The sequence below is a fragment of the Monodelphis domestica genome, chromosome 1, assembly GCF_027887165.1.
Source record: "Monodelphis domestica isolate mMonDom1 chromosome 1, mMonDom1.pri, whole genome shotgun sequence".
NCBI classification, from domain to species: Eukaryota; Metazoa; Chordata; class Mammalia; order Didelphimorphia; family Didelphidae; genus Monodelphis; species Monodelphis domestica.
Window position 1 is genome coordinate 37,512,846 of NC_077227.1, and position 20,918 is coordinate 37,533,763.

General features: G+C 37.1%; 1 protein-coding gene across 6 annotated transcripts in view; it reads left to right on the forward strand.

Annotated features, from left to right (window-relative positions):
* WAPL (WAPL cohesin release factor) overlaps window positions 1-20,918 on the forward strand; it is an 89,527-nt gene that overhangs the window by 43,270 nt on the left and 25,339 nt on the right. For 5 of the 6 annotated variants that reach the window (XR_459882.3, XM_007478038.3, XM_016426767.2 and 2 more), the window contains 4 exons: window positions 15,283-15,378; window positions 16,554-16,706; window positions 17,041-17,177; window positions 19,880-19,991. Coding sequence is in view for 5 of the 6 variants with exons in the window: in XM_007478038.3 (XP_007478100.1) it covers window positions 15,283-15,378; window positions 16,554-16,706; window positions 17,041-17,177; window positions 19,880-19,991 (498 nt within the window). In the remaining variant the exon portion in view is untranslated. The remainder of the gene's footprint in view (window positions 1-15,282; window positions 15,379-16,553; window positions 16,707-17,040; window positions 17,178-19,879; window positions 19,992-20,918) is intronic. The other variant, XM_007478041.3, reaches the window with a different exon arrangement.

The following is a 20,918-nucleotide window of genomic DNA, read 5'->3' on the forward strand; positions in this document are numbered from 1 at the left end:
AACCCTCTTAATTCTAGTGTCCTCTCTCAATTATTATCAATTTTATCTTCTAGAGAGTTATATGTTATCTCCCCAATTAGGTTGTGGGCTCCTAGAGAGCTTTCTTTATATCCCTAGTGCTTAGTCCAGAGACTAGCACAGAGTGGGCACTTAATAAAACTTTGTTGACTGATAAAGGTGGACAAACAAGCCAAAGAAGGATCTTCAAACCATTCCTCCTGAGAAATTTATGAATGTCAGGAATGCTCAAGTTTGGAATAGAACTGAGGCTAGGGAGGAAGTTTTGTCTATATTGGGGAAAGACAGGATGGGGATCAGTGAGATACAGGATAGGACTCTTGAGGTAGGTGGGGTGGCTAACAAAGATTAGGCAGAGGTTAACTTTTAATTTTTTCCATTGCCAAGGAGAATAGCTTTTGAACTTTAGGAAACTTCACAATTTTAAGAGAGTGAATTGTGTTGAAGAGTTTTTCCTTTATGAAAGGTCCTTGAGACAAATTTGATTGAAGAATACCTGAACCTGAAGTAGAAAGGAAACTCAAATATAGGTTGAACTCTGTATGGCTTCTGAAGTTCTTTCTAACTCCCAAGAATTCATGATTTTCTGAGAGCAGCAATGTGTAATGGGAAAAGCGTTTGAATGATAGGGATCTAGAGACCTGGACTATTGGGTCTGGGTTAATACCTAATCTCTGGATTTCACTTGTTACCTCTGACTAATGAAGTACTGTACCTTTAAGATCTAAAATAAGAACAAAGTAATTTTACATTATAATACATGGCATAATTTAAACCAAGTAGTTAAAGTATTATGACCCTTTTAAATTTAAGTGGAGAGTTGATTTTTAAAGAGTTAGAATTTTCAAATATTTTATGCAAACTTCTAAAATCCCACAATACTATAGATTAGTGGGAGAAATGTTAATTATTATACCACCAGCTGATCAAGTTGTAAACAATTAGTGAACTTTATTATAAGCCTGGCAATTGGCCAGTTTGTGTGCCATTAAATCATAGAATGTGTCTTGCTTGAAATCATGTCTTTGTAATGCCATATAAAATGTTTTTCTGGTTATCTGGAATCCAAACATTTAGGGAACAAAAATAACCAAATTTTTCCATATTTAGTTTTAGCATTAAGTTTATTTTATCGTGTTTGAATATTCAAGAAGCTGAAAACGGTTAGTATTTTGCAGTGTAGAAATACAGAAGAAAAAAATCTGAATCTCTCGATCCACTTAAGGAAACATTCAGTGTCATTTATATAAAGCATACTGTGTTACTCTGAAAGATCCAAAGATAAATATAGCACAGATCTCTTTTTCTCAAGGAGCTTATACCTTGATCCCCATTGCTGATTCTCTACAATTCTTTTAAGCTTCAGTGACCTTTCCTCTTTCCAGGTTTATTTAATCCAGTTGTGCCACCTACTTGGTGTACTATCTTGTCATGGTCTACCAAACTGTAATATAATTTTCCCCACTTTATTAGAGATAATAAATACCTGGTACGTTAGCATAATGATATGAACAACTCTTGACTTCTCAGCTTCTTACTGTTCCCTTGTCCCCTTTTTGTTTCCCCCCCTGGTTTCACCAGCTTTTATACCGGAGCTCAATACAGAGTCTCAGACTTTGAATGTGTCATTTCTTGCTTTTGGATCTCCTTTTCTCTCATTCTTAAGAGGTGGGGAGGGTAGAAAGACTTCATGAGACTAAAAGAGATTGGTTGGCAACATGAAGTTATATCATTGGTGAATCAATGGGATATGCAGACCCCAAAAGGCCATTAAATTTCTTCAGTAATTATAGAATGAGAGGTAAATTATTGTAGTAGGAAGAGTCCTAGATTTTGAATTATCAACTAGATTCTATTCCTGATGATTCTGAAGGTATTTTGTAAAAGTAGCTATTTTTTCTATTTTTATATAACTTTTTTGGTGGGTGGGAAGGTTAAGTGAAGGATTTCTCTTTTTTCCTTTTCTACTTTATTACATCTATCCTTAAGTAGTCATGATATGGAAATTAAAGCATAGTTAATATGCCTATATTAATGTTATATTTTTTGTATAAAGCTTGATATTCCTTGTTTAACAATTTTAACTGTTAAATTTTTTTCTCAATTCTTACTCTACTAATTAAATTGAATTGGTTTTTATTTCCACAAGACTCTCAATCCATTTCTAATACTTATCCTAGCATATTCCATACATTATCTCAATATTAAAGACATCCATGAGATGGGTTATTATCCTTGCTTTATAGATGAAGAAACTAAAGCTCAGAAAAGTATAAAAATAGTTGCTGTGTGTGTCCGTCCATCTGTCCAAGATAGATTGTGAGTCAGTTGGCCCTGAAGACTAAAAAAGACTTCCTATCAATAAAAATAGGAAATCCTTAACTTTAGAAATAACTCATTGATTTCTTAGCAGACTCTCCATCGAAACCTTTTAAATATCCCAAGCTAATGCCATATCCTTACCTGGCATTGAGAATTGGCTAGTTTCCATCAACTTCCAACTACATTCATTTCTTGCTCCTTGCCTTATATTTACTTCTATGGATGTCAGCTTTCAGCTTTATTTGGCTTGACTTCTAGTTCTCAAATAGGCCAATCTAGGTTGGGGTAATTAACTTTTTTCCTCTTCCAGCTGTGTTTCTTTTGACTTCCCATTATTCTACCTATAGCCATATGTATAATATAGGTTATTTTTCATTCTTTCAAGAAGTGTTTATTGAATTTCTCAAGTGTTCTTACTGAGTTTCTAATTAGCATATCTAGATTTTTAAAAATCCGCCATTGTTTTGTTAACATTACAAATTATAGAACAAACTTAACTTGGAAGAAGATGTAGTTTAGTTATCTATTTCACTAGTTCCTTTAGTTGTGTCATTAAAGCACCTTTTCTTTAAATATACAGAGCACTATGCCAAGAAACATGTAGTCTCTGTCTTTTCAGAGTTATTAACAGGTCTGCATAGTGCTAATGAATGAAATTAACTGCTGTTTTCTTTTTGGGTTGGATATTTTCAGTATATCTCATGTCAGTTAGTATATCTTGGTTTTGTTGCTTTTATACCATTGAGTTAAGCTGTAGGTGGCAATTTGGAAATATCTGTTTTGGAACCTTGGGAAGATAGGATTACTACATATATTACTACATATTATGCTGTTTTCTAAGTAAATACTTTTTATTATAAGAAATACCACCTATCTAACTTATTTTATCCAGCAAACATGAGAGAAAGATTTTGACTACTGTTTAGAAAATCCAAAATTCTGCTTTCGGTAAAGAGCTCTATCCTGAACCCCAACCTCTCCCTGAGCTCTTGCTCATCAGTTGCTTCTTGGACATTTTGTACTTGATACCTCAGATACATATCATATGTGATATGTCCAAAACAGTTCTCTTTCCTTAACCCTGTCCTTTTTCCATAGTTGCCAGTTTCTCTTGGAAGAATGCTGGTCTTCAGGTTCATAACCTCTTCATTATTCTTGAATCCTCACTCTCCCTCACCTCTAGTCAGGTGTCAAATCTTACTGCTTTTACTTCTACAGCAACATTAGCTTCCTGTCTCCGGTTTCTGCTCTTCTCACAGAGCTATGAGGAGTCCCTCTTCCATCAAACTTACATTGTCACCATCTTCAAGAATCAAAGAATGAAAGCATTTATTGAACACTTATTGTATGCCAGGTACTCTGTGCTAGACCGCAGGATACTCCCTGCCCACGTGCAACTTATGTTCTAATGGAGGAAGACTGTACATAAAAAGGGGAGCCTTAGGGCATACGAAGGGGGCAGTTTGGAGATGTTGGCTGAGAAGTGACATGGAGTTATGATTCTTTTTTTTTTTAAACCCTTACCTTCTGACTTGGAGTCAATATACTGTGTATTGGCTCCAAGGCAGAAGAGTGGTAAGGGCTAGACAATGGGGGTCAAGTGACTTGCCCAGGGTCACACAGCTGGGAAGTGTCTGAGGCCAGATTTGAACTAAGGACCTCCCATCTCTCTAGGCCTGGCTCTCAATCCACTGAGCAGGCCAAGGATCTCAAGCTATTCCAAGGGTAGAGTCTGTGGTTCTAGTGGAAGGGCAATCAGAAGTAAATGAACAGGCCATGTGGTTTTCCTATATGGTTACTGGAATGTGAAGTCTATCCAGAAATAGATAATTTATTAACCAATCACTATGTGCCCGACCTTGTACTGTGCTCCTGGCATAAAAATGCAGTACCTTTAAGGTGCTTACATTTTAGTTGGGGACTGGAAAAGGTGATTGAAAAGAACATGACAGAAAGGTGACAAAGTGTAAAAGCCTGGAGAGTTACCAGTGCAGTGGGGAAGAAAGTGAACATGGTTGGTCCTGACATTTTCTCAATGGAATGCTAACTTTCCTACTCCTCAAACTAATTTTTTTAATCTACTTAATATTTATTTGTTCCCTTTATAGTTTGTATAGTCTTAAATTTGAAATTGTTCTCAGGAAGTAAGCTCTTTCTGAGTAGGAATTGTTTATTTGTAAATTTTCTGGCATATAATAGGTGCTTAGTGAAACCTTGGTGATTGATTTTCACACAGAGGAAAAGAATTAAGTGTAAACTATAAAGACCAATAAGCTTGGCTTTGATCCTGGCAAAACTGTAAGTCATATAATAATAACACAATTAGTGAATATCTAGAAAAGGCAGCTATTGTGATCACAAAGAGCCAGTCTGGCTTCTTTAGGAGCAGATCATAAAAGAAAAATTTTAATGTTCTTTGGTAGGCTTACAAAATTGTGCATTAGAGGAATTGTACACACAAAGTGTTTACCTAGGTTTTAGCAAAGCTTTTGATGTAGAATTTTATGTTTTTCTTTTGATAAGGAAAAATTTTACCTGAATGATGGTATAGTGATATTCAAAACTGGTTGAATTCCAAATAGTCATTTATTTGTTCTTTGTCAGCCTGGAAGAAAGTCTCTAGTAGTGTGCCTTTTACTGTTAGCTTTTTGCTGCTGACTTGAATAAAGGCACGAGTTGCCTACTTCATAAAACTGGAAGAGATAGCTCCCACACTGGATGACAGGACAACTAGTCTTGAATTTTGAACTGAATGAAATAATGCAAAATTTAATCTAGATCAATGCAAAATCTTGGATTTGATTTAAAAATGTACTCCATAATAATAGTTCACATTTATATATTTAAGATTTGGGAAGTGTTTCATATCCATTATTATTTTTAATTTGATCCCCAAAACAGCCTTCTCTGTAAGGTTGATCCAGCTATTACCTCCATTTTATAGGGGACTGAGGACACCCCGGTTGAGATAGTTTAAATGACTTGCCCAGGGTTATACAGCCAGTAAGTGTCAGAGCCACCTTTTGAATCCACATCTCCCATACTGTCAAAAGTCCAGTCCCAGATCCATTATGCTCCATGCTTTTCCCTCACCAGATGAGTTAAGTATATCTTAAGGACATTTGGTGACTGTAGTGAACTTCAAGCTCACTATCAGTGGCCTAACGTGGAAGTCAGGGAAACAAGTGCCAAAGTGCATTTTGTAGTCCCATCGGATGCCCTTTTCCTCCTTTTCAGGACAGTTGTTGGGCTCTAAGTTTCAGGAAGGAATGTTAAGTGGCAAAAGTGTTTCAAGTTAATTCCAAAGTAGAAAGAGTTGAAGGAACTAGGATGGTTTAATCTGTATACAAAGTCACTGTATTTGAAGAACTTAGATATGGAAAGAAGGGTTAGCTTTGTTCTGTTTGACTCCATTGTGTAGAATGAAGAAGAATGTACGAAGGCAGTAAAAAGGCAAATTTAGGTGCCATGTGGATCCTGCGGAGCATCTATTGAGGCCTCTAGTGGAGGAAATGGTTTTCATTTACTTTAGCTCTTTAAGAGAAGACTAAATGAAGATTTATTGGGCTAAGTACTGGAAGTTATTTTAAAATGCTATGAAATAATGAGAAATCCCCTCTGGCATAATAGTTATTGTCAATTAAACTAAATATGGTTATGGTTCAACAATGTCCTGCACCCATTGGCAATTAAACATGAAAACCAAATTGCATCCTTTTCTATGAAATTCCATTATGCTTTTTTACATCTACATCAACTCCTGTCAAGTGCTTTTTTGTCATGAAATGACTTTTACTATATACAGTCATTTTTCATTATCTACAGATTCCGTATTTGGGAATCTAGCCTACTTGCATACACTCTCTCTCTCTCTCTCTCTCTCTCTCTCTCAGTGCTTTTGTGGTTATTTGAGGATCTCTCTCTCTCTCTCAGTGCTTTTGTGGTTATTTGAGGATATGGGAAGAGTAATAGAAAAACTGAGTCACTCAATGTGCACTGTCCCAATTGAGGTTAAAAAAAGTGATGGTCTGCCTTCTTGTTGTGAAGTGTTATTGTTATTGGTCTTGAGTTCAATGTTAATGAATTAACAATGTACATCCAGGAAAAATATGTCCATGAGACTGTTTGAGTAAATGTGATCAAATAGTCTCAAGAATCTGTATTTCCTCCACAAACAGTCGCTCAGTATTTCTAATTTGGTGTTTGGAGATTTCACTCCCAGCTAGGTTGGGAATTAACACTGTGCTCATTTGATGGATTTCCCATAATGTTTTCTTGAACTGATCTGTATTTACATTGTCTGGTTATTTGGAAATTAACATGTTGTTTATTAGTTGATCTCTTATATGAAAAAAACAAAGGATATAGGTTTTATTTCTTAAATAGTAACTGAGAACATCAGGGTTGAAAAGCTGAACTAGACAAAAATATTTCAAGAGCATGATGCATAGCTTTGTAAACTATTTTCCCTAGCTACCTCTTAGCTTTTTCTTATTTTTACATTCTGTGAGAGAGCTTGATACTCAGCAGTTAGCTTTCCAGAGTATTGCTTAGAGTAAAAGATTAAGACTCTTATAATCATTTAGTTTTAGAATTAGAAGAAAAATCATTAGGCTAATCCTTACCCTTGAAATCTCCTCTATGATATCTCTGATAAATGTTTTCTACTTCCACTTTGATTGGTAAGTCTTTTATAATTCTGCTTTCACATGATAATCCCTCAGATTTTTAAGATAGTTATCAGCCTCACCCTCTTCTCTTAAGCTAACCATCTCCAATTTTGTAATATTTAAAATAGTTGTCTGCCATAAACTGTGGCAGTTAAAAGAGTGGATGCCATAAACTGCTATAATTAAAAATGGTTGATGTTGTAAACTGTAGTGAGTTAAAATGGTGGAAGATATAAATTGTGATAGATATAAGAGAGGGTGAGTAAATTTGACCGCTGAAAATATGTTTCACTACAGTGTCTTGGTTTTAAATCAAATATGAGGTGGTCGCCAGGGAATATATTCCCAAATTATGAATATGCCCAAGTCAACTGGGTTTTATACAGAATTTAATTAATAATTACTTGATAGAGAGAATATCCCAAGACCTGAGAGAACAGCTCTAATCGGTAAAGAACTGGTGTGATATAACATCGACATCGCAGCCTTAAGCGAAACTCGCTTACCAGAAGGGGGATCACTCAGTTAAACCACCACTGGATGCACCTTCTTTTGGAAAGGCAGAGCCTCAAATGAAGACAGAATCCACGGTGTTGGCCTGGCCATCAAGACCAGTTTGCTCAAACAGCTGCCAGACTTGCCTGTGGGCATCAGCGAGAGGCTCATGAAGATCTGTTTGCCTCTCAGCAAAGACTGGTATGCCACAATCATCAGCGCATATCCCCTACACTGACCAGCACAGAGGAGACCATCAAGCAGTTCTACTCTGACCTGAGTGCCATCCTGCACTCAGTGCCCACAAATGACAAGCTAATACTACTGGGAGACTTCAGCGCCCGTGTTGGCCAGGACCATGAAAGATGGAAAGGAGTGCTCGGCAAACATGGCGTGGGCAAAATGAACAACAACGGCCTACTGCTACTCGGCAAATGCTCAGAGTTCGAAGTCACCATCACGAACACTGTGTTCAGAATGGTGAACAAATATAAAACAATGTGGATGCACCCACGATCAAAACAGTGGCATCTCATTGACTACATCATTGTACGCCGGCGAGACATCCAGGATGTAAAGATCACCAGAGCCATGAGAGGAGCTGAATGCTGGACAGACCACCAGATTGGTTAGAGCGACTCTTCAAATGCGCCATCCAAAATGGGCCCAGACAGTTTGTACATTTTTTACAATGGGAGGGATCTTAGAGATCCATCTTATTTGCAAACATTCCAGTCCTACCTGGACAACAAGCTGTCTGCCAAGGGACTACTCACTGGAAGCTCAACCGAGAAATGGAACCAGTTCAGAGACACAGTGAAGGAAACATCAAAGGCAGTCCTAGGCCCCAAACAACACAACCACCAGGACTGGTTTGAGGAGAACAACACTGCTATTGAAGAAGACCTATTGATCAAGAAGAACAAAGCCTTTATGGAGTGGCAAAATAACCCAAACTCTGCTCCTAAAAAGGACAGATTCAAGTCTCTCCAAGCCACGGCGCAGTGTGAGATCAGGAAGATGCAAGACCGATGGTGGGAAAGAAAAGGCAGAAAAAATCCAGCGGTTTGATGATATGAAAAACTACAAACAATTTTTCAGTGCCCTCAAGACTGTCTATGGGCCATTAAAACCCACTACCACTCTCTTGCTATCCTCTGACGGTGACACTCTCATAAAAGATAAAAAAGGCATCAACAACAGGTGGAAAGAACACTTCAGTCAGCTTCTCAACCGACCCTCTTCAGTCGACCAAAGCGCCCTTGACCAGATCCCCCAAAACCGCACCATTGAGCAACTTGGCGTCCCTCCTTCAATAGAGGAAGTCCCAAAAGCCATTAAATGAGTGCAGGCAAGGCACCAGGTAAAGACGGGATCCCAACCAAGGTGTACAAGGCCTTAAATGGAAAGGCGCTCCAGGCATTCCGTATAGTGCTGACCAGCATATGGGAAGAGGAAGACATGCCCCCAGAACTCAGAGATGCCTCCATCGTAGCCCTATACAAGAACAAAGGCTCATGAGCAGCCTGTGACAACTACAGAGGCATCTCACTACTCTCCACTGCTGGAAAGATCCTTGCCCGTGTTATACTCAACAGACTCCTGTCATCTGTTTCAGAGCAGAACCTGCCTGAATCACAATGTGACTTCCGACCAGATTGCAGCACCATCGACATGGTCTTCACGGTAAGGCAAATGCAGGAAAAATGCCTTGAGCAGAACCTGAGTCTCTACATTGTCTTCATAGACCTGACAAAGGCATTTGACAGAGTGAACAGAGACGCATTGTGGGTGATCCTCAGCAACTTGGTTGCCCAGCAAAATTCGTCAAACTGATCCAGCTCTTTTCATGTCGACATGACAGGGGAAGTCCTATCTGGTGGAGAGACTTCCAATCACTTCAACATCTCCAATGGTGTGAAACAAGGCTGTGTCATCGCTCTGGTACTATTCAACCTATTTTTCACCCAAGTATTACGACATGTTGTGATGGATCTAGACCTGGGAGTCTACATCAAATACCGGCTGGATGGCTCACTATTTGACCTTCGCCTCCTGACTGCAAAAACAAAGACAACAGAGAGACTCATCCTGGAAGCTCTCTTTGCAGATGACTGTGCTCTCATGGCCCACCAAGAAAATTATCTCCAAACCATTGTGGACAGGTTCTCCACCGAAACAAAACTGTTTGGCCTGAGGTGCTGTTCCAACCTGCACCAGGGAGGCCAATGAACCAGCTGTGCATTATAATCGACGGCACGCAGCTTTCTAACGTCAACACTTTCAAGTACCATCGCCAACGACGGGTCCCTAGACCACGAGATTAATGCCAGGATCCAAAAGGCCAGCCAGGCACTTGGGCAGCTGCGCTGCAAAGTCCTCCAACACAGAGGTGTAAGCACTGCGACAAAGCTCAAAGTGTATAGCGCAGTGGTCCTCAGCTCGCTCCTGTACGGTTGTGAGATATGAACACTGTATCGGAAGCACATTAAACAGCTGGAGCAATTCCACCAAGGCTCCCTCCGGTCAATCATGAGGATCGATGGCAGGACCGAATCACCAATCAGGAAATCCTCGACAGAGCCAACTCCACCAGCAATGTAATGGTCCTCAAAACTCAGCTACGATGATGGTCTGGACACGTCATCCGCAAGAACCCACAGCGAATACCAAGTCAGGTATTCTGTGGTGAACTGTCAGCTGGACTCGGGAAACAAGGTCAACCAAAGAAAAGATTCAAGGATCAGCTAAAGTCAAACTTGAAGTGGGCTGGCATCACACCAAAGCAACTAGAACTTGCTGCCTCTGACAGAAGCAGCTGGCGAACCCACATTCACCATGCCGCCGCCACTTTTGAAGATGAACGACGTCGACGTCTTGCTGCTGCGCGTGAAAGCCGACACCAGGCCACAGCCGTACCTCCCGTAACAACTGGTGTCCCATGCCCCTTGTGCCACAAACTCTGCGCCTCAGTCTTTGGACTTCAAAGCCACATGAGGGTACACCATAGATGAAACTGCACAAAGATAATAGTCACTGAGAGACTACCACTAATTAATAATACAATGAGTAATCAAAGAAAGAGAGAAAAGGTATAAGTATGAAGGGCTTTAAGCCAACATGGCCTAGACCTGAGTCTTATGAGAGATAGAATCAGTCAGTTTTTTATCACTCACCACAAGATTTGTCTTAACCAAGGATGTCTGTGGAACAGAGTCTCCCCAGAGGGAGTCCCAGCCAGAGTCAGCCTCCCAAAGGACTTCTCAAGAGATCTTCAAAGGGCCTCCTCCAAAAGGATCTATCTCCAAGCATCCAAGGATCTAAGGATCTCCAAGCCTCTCTTGCTCAAGAGATACCTTTTCTTATATAGGGGTTTTTTCCCATGTTACCTCCCCTAAGTTCTTCCATCTACCAATCACCGTAGATGTTTTCTAAAAGGACAGCCCATCTGAATTCCTGCTAAGTCGACTAATCCCCTCAGTAAGTCTGAACCAGAGAAAACACAGCTTAGTTGACTAATCTCATTAAGAGAAAATTTGCAGGACCCTTTTAGGTACCTAGCATCCCATTGTATCAATTCTAAAAAACAGGCATGGCTCAAAGAACTCCTTGCTTTATTATAAGCATGGGTCCAAGTACTTTCATTGTTTAGCAAGGAGTTTTCTCCCCTAAAATAGTCTTAAGTACGGGTGGAGTAGAGGTCCTCCCATTTCTGATCCTGGTAAGTTCTCACATCAAAATGGGGAATATTTCCCGTAGGGAATTTGTTCCAATGGAAAATTCCCCAATGGAGAAATTTTTAACATTCACAAGTCTTGAGAAATTTCAAGATTTACAATTTCTTTCACTGGCCTTTGGCTGATATGGCTTTCAATCTTTTCATCAATTTTTCCATTCCAGATACAGGGTCATAACATTTAGTGTTAGAAGAGGGAGCCTAGAAATAATTTAGTCCAACCCCCCCTCATTTTATAGATGAGCAAATAATGACAAAACTGACTCTCTGTTGTTAAATAGGTAGTAATGATTGGAATTAGGTTTCATGCCCAATCTTTAGCTTGTAAAACAAATGCTCTTTATAGTTTGTCTTTTAATATTCCATGTATGGTCTGACCTAAGCAAGAGTGCAGTGGTATCATTTTTCTCTTAGTCACTGCTACCGCTGCCGCTGCCGCTGCTGCTGCTGCTGCTACTACTACTAGTACTACTACTACAACTACTACTACTACTACTACTACTACTACTACTACTATTATTATTATTTTAAACCCTTACTTTTGTTTTGCAATTTATGTTAATATCAGTAGTGTGGTCCTGACATAGTGTAGTTGATATCAACTTTAGCTTTTTTTGATGATTCATTAAGTTTGTACTATAATCTCATTTCCATTAATTATTGGCTAGCCATACTCTCCGCCCTCTATTCCCCTTTCTATGTTGAGCTTTTGGAGTTGATTTTTTTAAATACAAATATAAGACTGCCAGGTAGCTCACTGGATTGACAGTCAGGCCTAGAGACTGGAGGGATCCTGGATTCAAATATTGCATCAGAGACACTCTGACCTTGGGCAAGTTGACAACCCCCAATACCTAGCCCTTACTGCTCTTCAGCTCTTGCTTGACAGAAGGTAAGGATTTATAAATTAAAAGTTTGAAAAACACTCAGAAGATATCTGGTTAGCCATTTTGGAGATGAGGAAATGGACACCAAGAGAAGGAAGGTTTGTCATCACTTAAAATGGTGTTATTCAATGCATTAGCTTTTTTTTTCTTCCTTGTTATTTCGTATTCTATCTGTCTTTGTATTGATCATAAATATTAATGTAAATATTGACGTGAATAGGAATGAAGCTGAAACTCATGATAATTCACTGAAGACCTTGCTCCAAGATTGACAGTGATCTTTGGGTCTGGTCGTTTAGCCAGTTTAAAATAACCGTATTGTATTGTCATTCATCTCACATCTCTGTCCTTGTTATATCATATCTAAGTTATATTGCTAAAGATGACTGTATTATAAGTTGCATGGACTTAGTGACTAAAGATAGTGTTTGTTGATAGTGTTATTTAGTCTCTCTGCCTACGTGTATATGTTTGTAGTATATGTGTTTATATATCATAACATTTGGAAAGGGCTTGAGGTTCCATCTATTCCCATCTATAACTGAAAGAAAGGAATTCCAGGCTCTGCTTGGATGACTTCAAAGACCTACTGCCCCTCAAGATAGGCAATTCTACTTTTATACAACTTTAATGTTGAGAAATTTTTCTGCCATTAAATTGACTTCATGGAATTTCTACCCATTTTTCCTCCTATTGCTTCTAGAGTCAATCAGAATAAATGTAATTCTTTACTTACAAGAAAGCCCTTCAAACATTTGATCACATCTTGTCATCAAATGTTACTCCTTTTCAGCCATTCCCTTGCCCATGTATTTATATAGAATAATATATATTAATATAGATAGTCTTATCAAGATAGAAATATAGATTCCAAGTATAGTCTAATAAAATATATGCCTTTTTTGACTCATGCCTGATATTTTGGAACTTTAATAGTTTATTCAGTATATTCACAAGTGTTCCTCCTTGTTACAAGTACATGTTTTGTACTTAGGTTTGATGCCAGAAGAGAAAATAACTTGGTTTTAGAAGGGAATGTTCCTGTTTACAAATTATTTAACACTGTAACTTTTCAAGTAACTGAAGCCAATTCATCCTGAGAATTTTTCTATAGTGCCACTTATAAGAAGTCATTATAGAACTTTAGAGTTACTTTAGATAATATAAGGTATATTCTACTACAGTTTTTTTTTTTCAATTAATTGATGAAAATGGTGGGAACTGGTTAAGAGATTTCATTTGAGACATAGAAGAAACAAAAATCTGCATCTCCTGATGTTTCGGATTGTTTCCGTTAGACCATGCTGCCTCTCAAGTAGATACATGATCCTTAATGACTTGCATCATCCATGTTAATGATATAACTTACTTTTCCTTGTCAGCCACTTATTAACATGGTCACACTTTGGATACTGAATTCACTCAATAAGATCACTCTCAACTTCCTATAAACTACCCTCATTTCATCTGAGCCTACTTACCTTCATCATTCTCTCCTCTTCTCTAAAATTTCAGGACACTGCTCTCTCTTATCTGTCTGACCCTTGCTCTCTCTCTTGCTGGATCCTCATCCATATCACATCCTCTAACTGTTGTGGGTCCTCTTCTCTATTATTTCATTTGGCTATCTCATCATCTCCCCTGAATTTTATTGCTATCTTTAAGCTGATAATTTTCAAAAATATTCTTCCTGCTTCAATTTCTTTGCTGACCTCTGATTTTGCATCTCCAGCTGCCTTTCCAGGCTTGGGGGTGGGGTGGGGGGGAGCTTTCAGACATCTTGAACTAGATATTAAAAAAAAAAAACAACCCTCATTATCTTTACTCTAAACCTCTGCTATCTCTCTATCTTTTGAATTTACCTGTGCAGCATCTTTTGGGTGTCTCCTTCTCTGTGATATGCCATCACTCTAATGCAGAGCTCCATTACCTCATACCTTGATCACCCACAATAGCCTGCTGGTGGGTCTTCCTGGTTCAAGTCTCTTCCCATCCTAATCTACTCTTTGTTCAATTTAACCTACAGTTTTATTTGGCTCCCTAATCTGCCTGCCTTCATTATCTTTTCACCCATGGACGTCTAACCAAAGACTTGTCTATCCCTGAGCGATCCTGACCATCTGCTGCTTAAGTCTCCAAAATTTGCCCTGTGTTGGGTCTGCTACCACTTTTTGTGTCTGTATTTTTAATATTTACTATCTTAAAGTATACTTAGAACCCTTATGTGCAAAATGGGTTAATGACTTATGTTATTTGACCTGAAAGGACAGTTGGGTAGAAGTTGTAGAGAATACAAAAGGTCCTATCCACATTAGGTGTGTGTGTGTGTGTGTGTGTATGTGTGTGTGTGTGTGTGTGTGTGTGTGTGTGTGTGTGTATCTCCACATTAGGTGTATGTATGTGTGTGTATGTATATATATATGTGTGTATATATATACACACACATGTAATGTGGATAGGACCTTCTAAATGACTGGAATTATCTAAAATTGGAATATACCATCTTAAGACAAGTTGAATTCCCCTTCATTGGAATTCTATGAAGAAAAGATGCAAGGTTAATTGTCTACTTGGTAAGGGGCATTTTCACAGATACAGGTTGATCTTAGTCTCTGAGGTCCCTTTTAACCTTGAGTTACTGTGATTTTACTTCAGTTGCTAGTGATATCATTTATTTTCTTCTCCCAGTACTATCACATTATCTATATTTGCAATTTCTTTTCTTATCTTATAATATGAAAACTAAAAGTTTGGAGAACCAAGTCTTCTGAATAGTAGACCAGTGTTCATTCTACTTCTTCAGTTATTAGAATACCCACCAAACTGTTTTGTCTACCTCTAGCTTCTCATCCAAATTCAATCTTTCCTGTATACACAACTCTGTTCTGTCATTTTATTGATGAAATACCTCCTTTCCAGCCTTCTCACATTCCTTCCTTTTTAAAGTACTCACCCTTAATCCAAACCAGTGCATAACTGTGTGTTTTTTAAAAATTGGCCCTTTACTAAATTCTAAGTTCATTGAAGGCAAGGACAATTTTTTTACTTATCTTTTTATTTCCCTTAGGAACCCCTCAAATAATTATTGAATTGTGAAGTTCACTTACAAACACTAACATGGAAACATGATTATTTCTTCTTGCTTTGTTTTTAGTCACCTACAAAAGCTGTATATAATGCTAGACATTGGAACCATCCAGAATCGGAGGAACTTCCAGCCCCACCAGTATTGAAAACTCAAAGTGTCGCAGTAAGTAGCCTTAATCTTTGTTCATCTTTAATCATGGTATGGTTACCTCAGACCATATGAATATTGAATGAGAAATTAAAGAGAAGGAATCAAATTTTAAAAGAAATTTAGAAAACTATATAGGGTAATACTTCAATAAATCTAAAAAATATAGAAGTAATCACAGGAAACATACATGAATTAATGAATACTTTTTAAATTTTTTAGTGCCATTGTAAATGATGTTTATATTTTGAAGTTTCTAATGAATTAACCATTCATTTGAAATTAATGTACATGTTTATGTTTCACCCCCTATCCCCCCATTGATTCCATTATATTCTGTGGATATTTTGGGAATATTGGGTTTAGGGTGTTATGGGAAAATAAAAAATACTAAATGTCTCCAAATTGGACAGCTTTTGTTTGTGATGCAATGAGTGATGTGGAAGACAAAATCTTTCAGATATGAAATGACTACCACAGAATCAATAATTAAATCACACATTCTTTCTCCCCCCCTCCCCCTTGGAGTTATTTATTTATTGCAATGCTGTCTTCCAAATATTAAATTAGGCTTCCTCTATTTCAGTAATAGTGGCCTAATTTCAAACTTTTTTTAGAAGTTGAAACCTATTTGTAAAGGACTATCCTGATGGTTTTTCAGAAAGAATAATTCAGATATTCCCTATCAACATATTTATGTTCTATAATTAATAGTAAAATTCTATCTATTTGGAACTCTTGAAATAAGCATTTTTCTTTATAGTTGCCATTTGTGGCCGAATTTTTTTTTAATAGATTTTTTTCTTATTCACTTGCTCTCAGCTTTCATTTCTTGATACAATTGATGTGTCTTTCTGTAGCAACTCCTTTTTATCCCTTCTATTTGGTGCTTCTAATTTGTTTTGGGCTTGGAAACCAGATAACCAAAGTAATTAAAATTCTGTGTAATATAAGACTAAATAGGTGCTGAGTTTAAGGGCCGTTCATTAGTAAAGTGCATGAGCTTTACTTAGTGCATGGACTTCATAATATTTGTTTTAGCTGCTTAGAGGCCTTTTTTGCTTCCTGTTTCTCTTCTGTGTTTCAGATGGGTGAGATTGCCGGATAACTTAAGTTCCGGATAAGTGTGGTGTTACTCTATATGTATGTACATGCTTAGAACAGCTAATTCAATACCTTTTTATTAATAGGTGAGGCTTTCTTCAAAGGAGGCAATTCAGAGAGATGATGGAGTTTTTAAGGCTCCTGCACCACCACCCAAAGTAATAAAAACTGTGACGATACCTACTCAACCCTACCAAGAAATAGTAACTGCATTGAAATGTAGGAAAGAAGACAAAGAAGTAAGCAGATGTGTATGATTTTATTTTAGATGAGGGATTTTTGGATATAGATATTCATTGGCCTTATCTTTATCACAGATACTTATTTGGTACCCTGAATAGAAACATTCATAAAACATGTAACAAAAATAAAACTTGTCCTTCATCCTTCAGTATTTTATAATACATTTGTTTTTTGCTTTCAAAGTTGTATTATGAACCAATTTATAAAGAACTCTAAAAGTAATACATTATACAATTTTTTTAATCAAAAACCTAGTTTTATACTGTTAAAAAAAATCCCTGTTTTCTAGTTGCAAAAGAAACCAACACCATTGAAATTATTTTCTTTCAGTTATATACTGTTGTTCAGCATGTGAAGCACTTCAACGATGTAGTGGAATTTGGTGAAAATCAGGAGTTCACTGATGATATTGAGTATTTGTTAAGTGGCTTAAAGAGCACACAGCCTCTAAACACACGTTGCCTTAGGTAAGAGTTTTCTCTTCATCTTAGTTGTTTCTGTATCTCATTATGTAGATTTAGGTGGCATATCCTGTTAGATGATCCCCCAACCTCCCTGCTTTGTTAGATCTTTATAATGTACCATCTCATCCCCCCCTCCCCCCCCCCCCCCAATTTTAGAGATACAGGTTTCTGTCTACTTTGTTTATAAGGGTGAGAGGTTAGATAAAATGTAGTGCCCAGTTTATCTCTGCCACTGATTAAAACTATGTAATCTTGATCACACCTGGAGATAGGGAGAGGATGCTAAATTTTCTCCTAAAACTTTCAAACTTTAGAATTCTATTCTGGAGTTTTAGCAATAAAACACTAACAGATGGTTGGTAATCTGGATCTTTATTCACAAAGTATGCTTGATAATAACAAGTATTCTGCTAAATTAGGTTAAATTAATGAACCAACAGATAACTCTTTAAATCTTCTCTAACATCAATTAGATGTGGGACCATGAGCAAATATTTTAAACCCAAGCCTCAGTTTCTTCATCTGTTAATAAGAATAATCCTATGTTACCTTTATAGTAGTCACAGGACGATATGAGATGCTGTATAAAAAGTACTTTATAAACCCAAATGTGTTATATAAATGTCAAGTATAATCAGACATAATTTAATTGATTTTTATCAAATTTGAATGAAATTGCCATTGTGGTTGATAAATAACTCATCAGATTAGATGGAATAGTCTTCATTGTGGTGGTGGTGGTGGGGGGGGGGGGGGGGAGGACAGCTTTATAATCTGCATTGGAATATAGTCCAAATATTTTAGAATCTAAAACCTATTAAGACATTTTCGTTATTTTTTTAATATAATGGGTGTTGGAATTTTTTTAACACTTTGGTGGTGGTAGGGCAGGCAGTTAATGAGAAATTTCTGACTTTCCTAAGTAGCAATGAATTAAAAATATACAAACTCCTGTTTAGACTTGTAAGTATAAAACTTGCTAATAGTTAGAATGGTCTTAAAAAGTGAAATGGTACTATCCTTTGGAGGGAGTTGATTTCCTCTCATTGGAATTACTGAAACAGGATGAATGATTATTCGTTGGGTGATGTCAAGAGAATTGTTGGTCAGGTTTTACTTGTATAGGACTATATTCTCCTGCCTCTGTAGTCTTGCCTTTAACTCACCGATGGCAGAGACTTAAAGGCAGCCCATCCGTCTTTGTAAGCTCATAGCTCTACTCTAGCAGTTCACCTTAGTTCCATGGTCTAGCTGGAAACATGCACAAAGAACACTTTCTATTAGATCCTGAAACTGCTGATGAAAGGAAACCCAGCATTAAGTGTCTAGCTTGATTTTTGATTAATGTTAGAGGAGAATCTTTGACATGATTAATAGAAGGCCACAATTGCACTATAGGAGCACTGTGGTCAGTAGTAGAATGCAATCCACTAAGTTTCTATAATTAGTCTTTCCTGCTAAATTTTACACATGTGGACCAAATGTCTCTCATTTAATTCATAATTGAAATTCCTAAGTTTTGGGGAAGAACTAAGACATATCCTTTCTCAACACATTTTATTATTAGATATGTTTTTCTTCTACCTGGAAACAAGTTTTTTTATTTTATTTTAAACCCTTACCTTCCATTTTAGAATCGATACTGGGTATTGGGTCCAAGGCTGTGGGGGACTTACCAGGACTTACTCACACAGCTAGGAAGTAACTGAGGCCAGATGTGAACCCAGGACCCTCCCATCTCTAGGCCTGACTCTTAAAACACTGAACCACTTCACCTAATATAAGTAACTTTAACATGGCAATATACGTTAGGAATAATGAAGTATATGCACATAGTGCTTTAAAAAAAGAATTCTATTCAGTAAACAGTAACGGTATTCAGCTTCCTATATTAATAATTCAAAGACACTTACTCTGCCCATGAGGGGGGGAGGTTAAAAACAGGGACACACCCCAGTTTGAGCTACTCAGGATAAGAAAATTGGACAATAGGCTAATTTGACTGCAATGTGTTATATAATACAGTTGAAAACTACAAAGATAAGTTGAGTTGCATAGGACTTGAAAACAAATGATAATTGGATCATAGACTTAGAAGCTAGAAATTGGAGAATCATAAAATTAGAGTTGCAAAATGGACTTTTTAAGGGACCTTTTGGAAGTGGAATGAAAGATCCAGAATATATTTGGTATTCATCTGTATAGAAGCAATGTGGTGTAGTGAAAAAATATTGCCAGATTTTGAATGAGAGATCTTGGGTCAAGTACCTGCTTTAAATCCCCAGCTTCAGTAAAATGAGGGCATTAGATAACTTCTGGGGTCTCTTACAGCTCTAAATTTATGAAACCAAAAAAGGTTGATGTCAAGACTTTTAAGAGTACATATATGATATTCACAGATAGGATGGGCAGCCAGCAAAAGAGATAGACTTAAGTAATTAGGAAAACCATATAAATGGAGTGTCATGAAAACCAAGATATTTGTGGGACTGGGTCACTAGTACTGAATAGCCATTTTTTGTACCAAAGGAATGCATTTCCTGTATCCATTTATATAAATGATCCATTTTAGTGATTTACAAATAATAGCTACTCAGTAAATATGTTTGATAACTTATGTTTTGTGCATTCAGAACATTAAAAATCTATATTTAATGGAATCAAGTGTTTGTAATATTTACTTTATATAGCTTATTTTCTTACAGTGTTATTAGCTTGGCGACTAAATGCGCCATGCCCGGTTTCCGAATGCACCTGAGAGCACATGGGATGGTAGCCATGGTTTTTAAAACACTGGATGATTCACAGCACCACCAGGTATTTTAATTTTCTAAGATCTGGTATCTTTAAATTTGCTTGTTTCTAACATTTGTTTTTAAGTTTTTCTGTTTCAAATTTTCTTCCTATGTGGCTTCTCATATATAAACATTTTTCTTGGTAATTATATTTATCTGTTAGTCTGGAAAATAGTCCTAGGGACCAAATGTGTGCCATACGCATTTTTTGTGCCTAGCTATGGGGGAAAGAATTGCTGAATGCAAATAGGAAAGGTGATACTTTGCTCAGACAGAGATACAGGTGTGAGTATGAGCAATAATGGATTGCTCCTGGCCACCTTTTCATATGCCATATTATATACAAAGCCTCCTATTCTTGTATTTAATTGTGATGTGGAATTGACAGTATAGGCATGGTTAAATTTGTGTTAACCATGTTAAAATTTTCTTCTTAATTTTATTTTAACTAGAGAATCCATTTTTGTTTTAGATTTTATTGTTGGCAGCTTTCTAGAGTATACTGGGATGCTTTACTGCCATATAATAATAGTTTATAAGCAATTAATTTTTAATTAATCTTTGACATAGAATCTTGCAGGTGCATCACAATTATTACCCTATAGCTTTTGCTCTATAGTATTTTAGTTGCAAAAAATAAGACTGTTGATCCCTAGGACATAGCTTAGAAGCTTGTTTTTGTGGTAAGCCCCTATTTTTCAGCTTGGTTACTGGCTTCTTGCCTAACAACGTAGAATAGCTAAAAAATAGACATTTGGTTTCAGTTAATTGAGTTTTATTGTCTTGTTCATTCCATGGATAATTGTTGTCATACTAAATAATTTTTCTGAGATGGTTACTTTATATAAGAAGCTATACTATAAGTACTTATGGATAATTTGATTAAAGACCCAAGACAATTCAGACAAGATCAAGAGACTATGAGGCATACCTTACTAGACTGCTATAT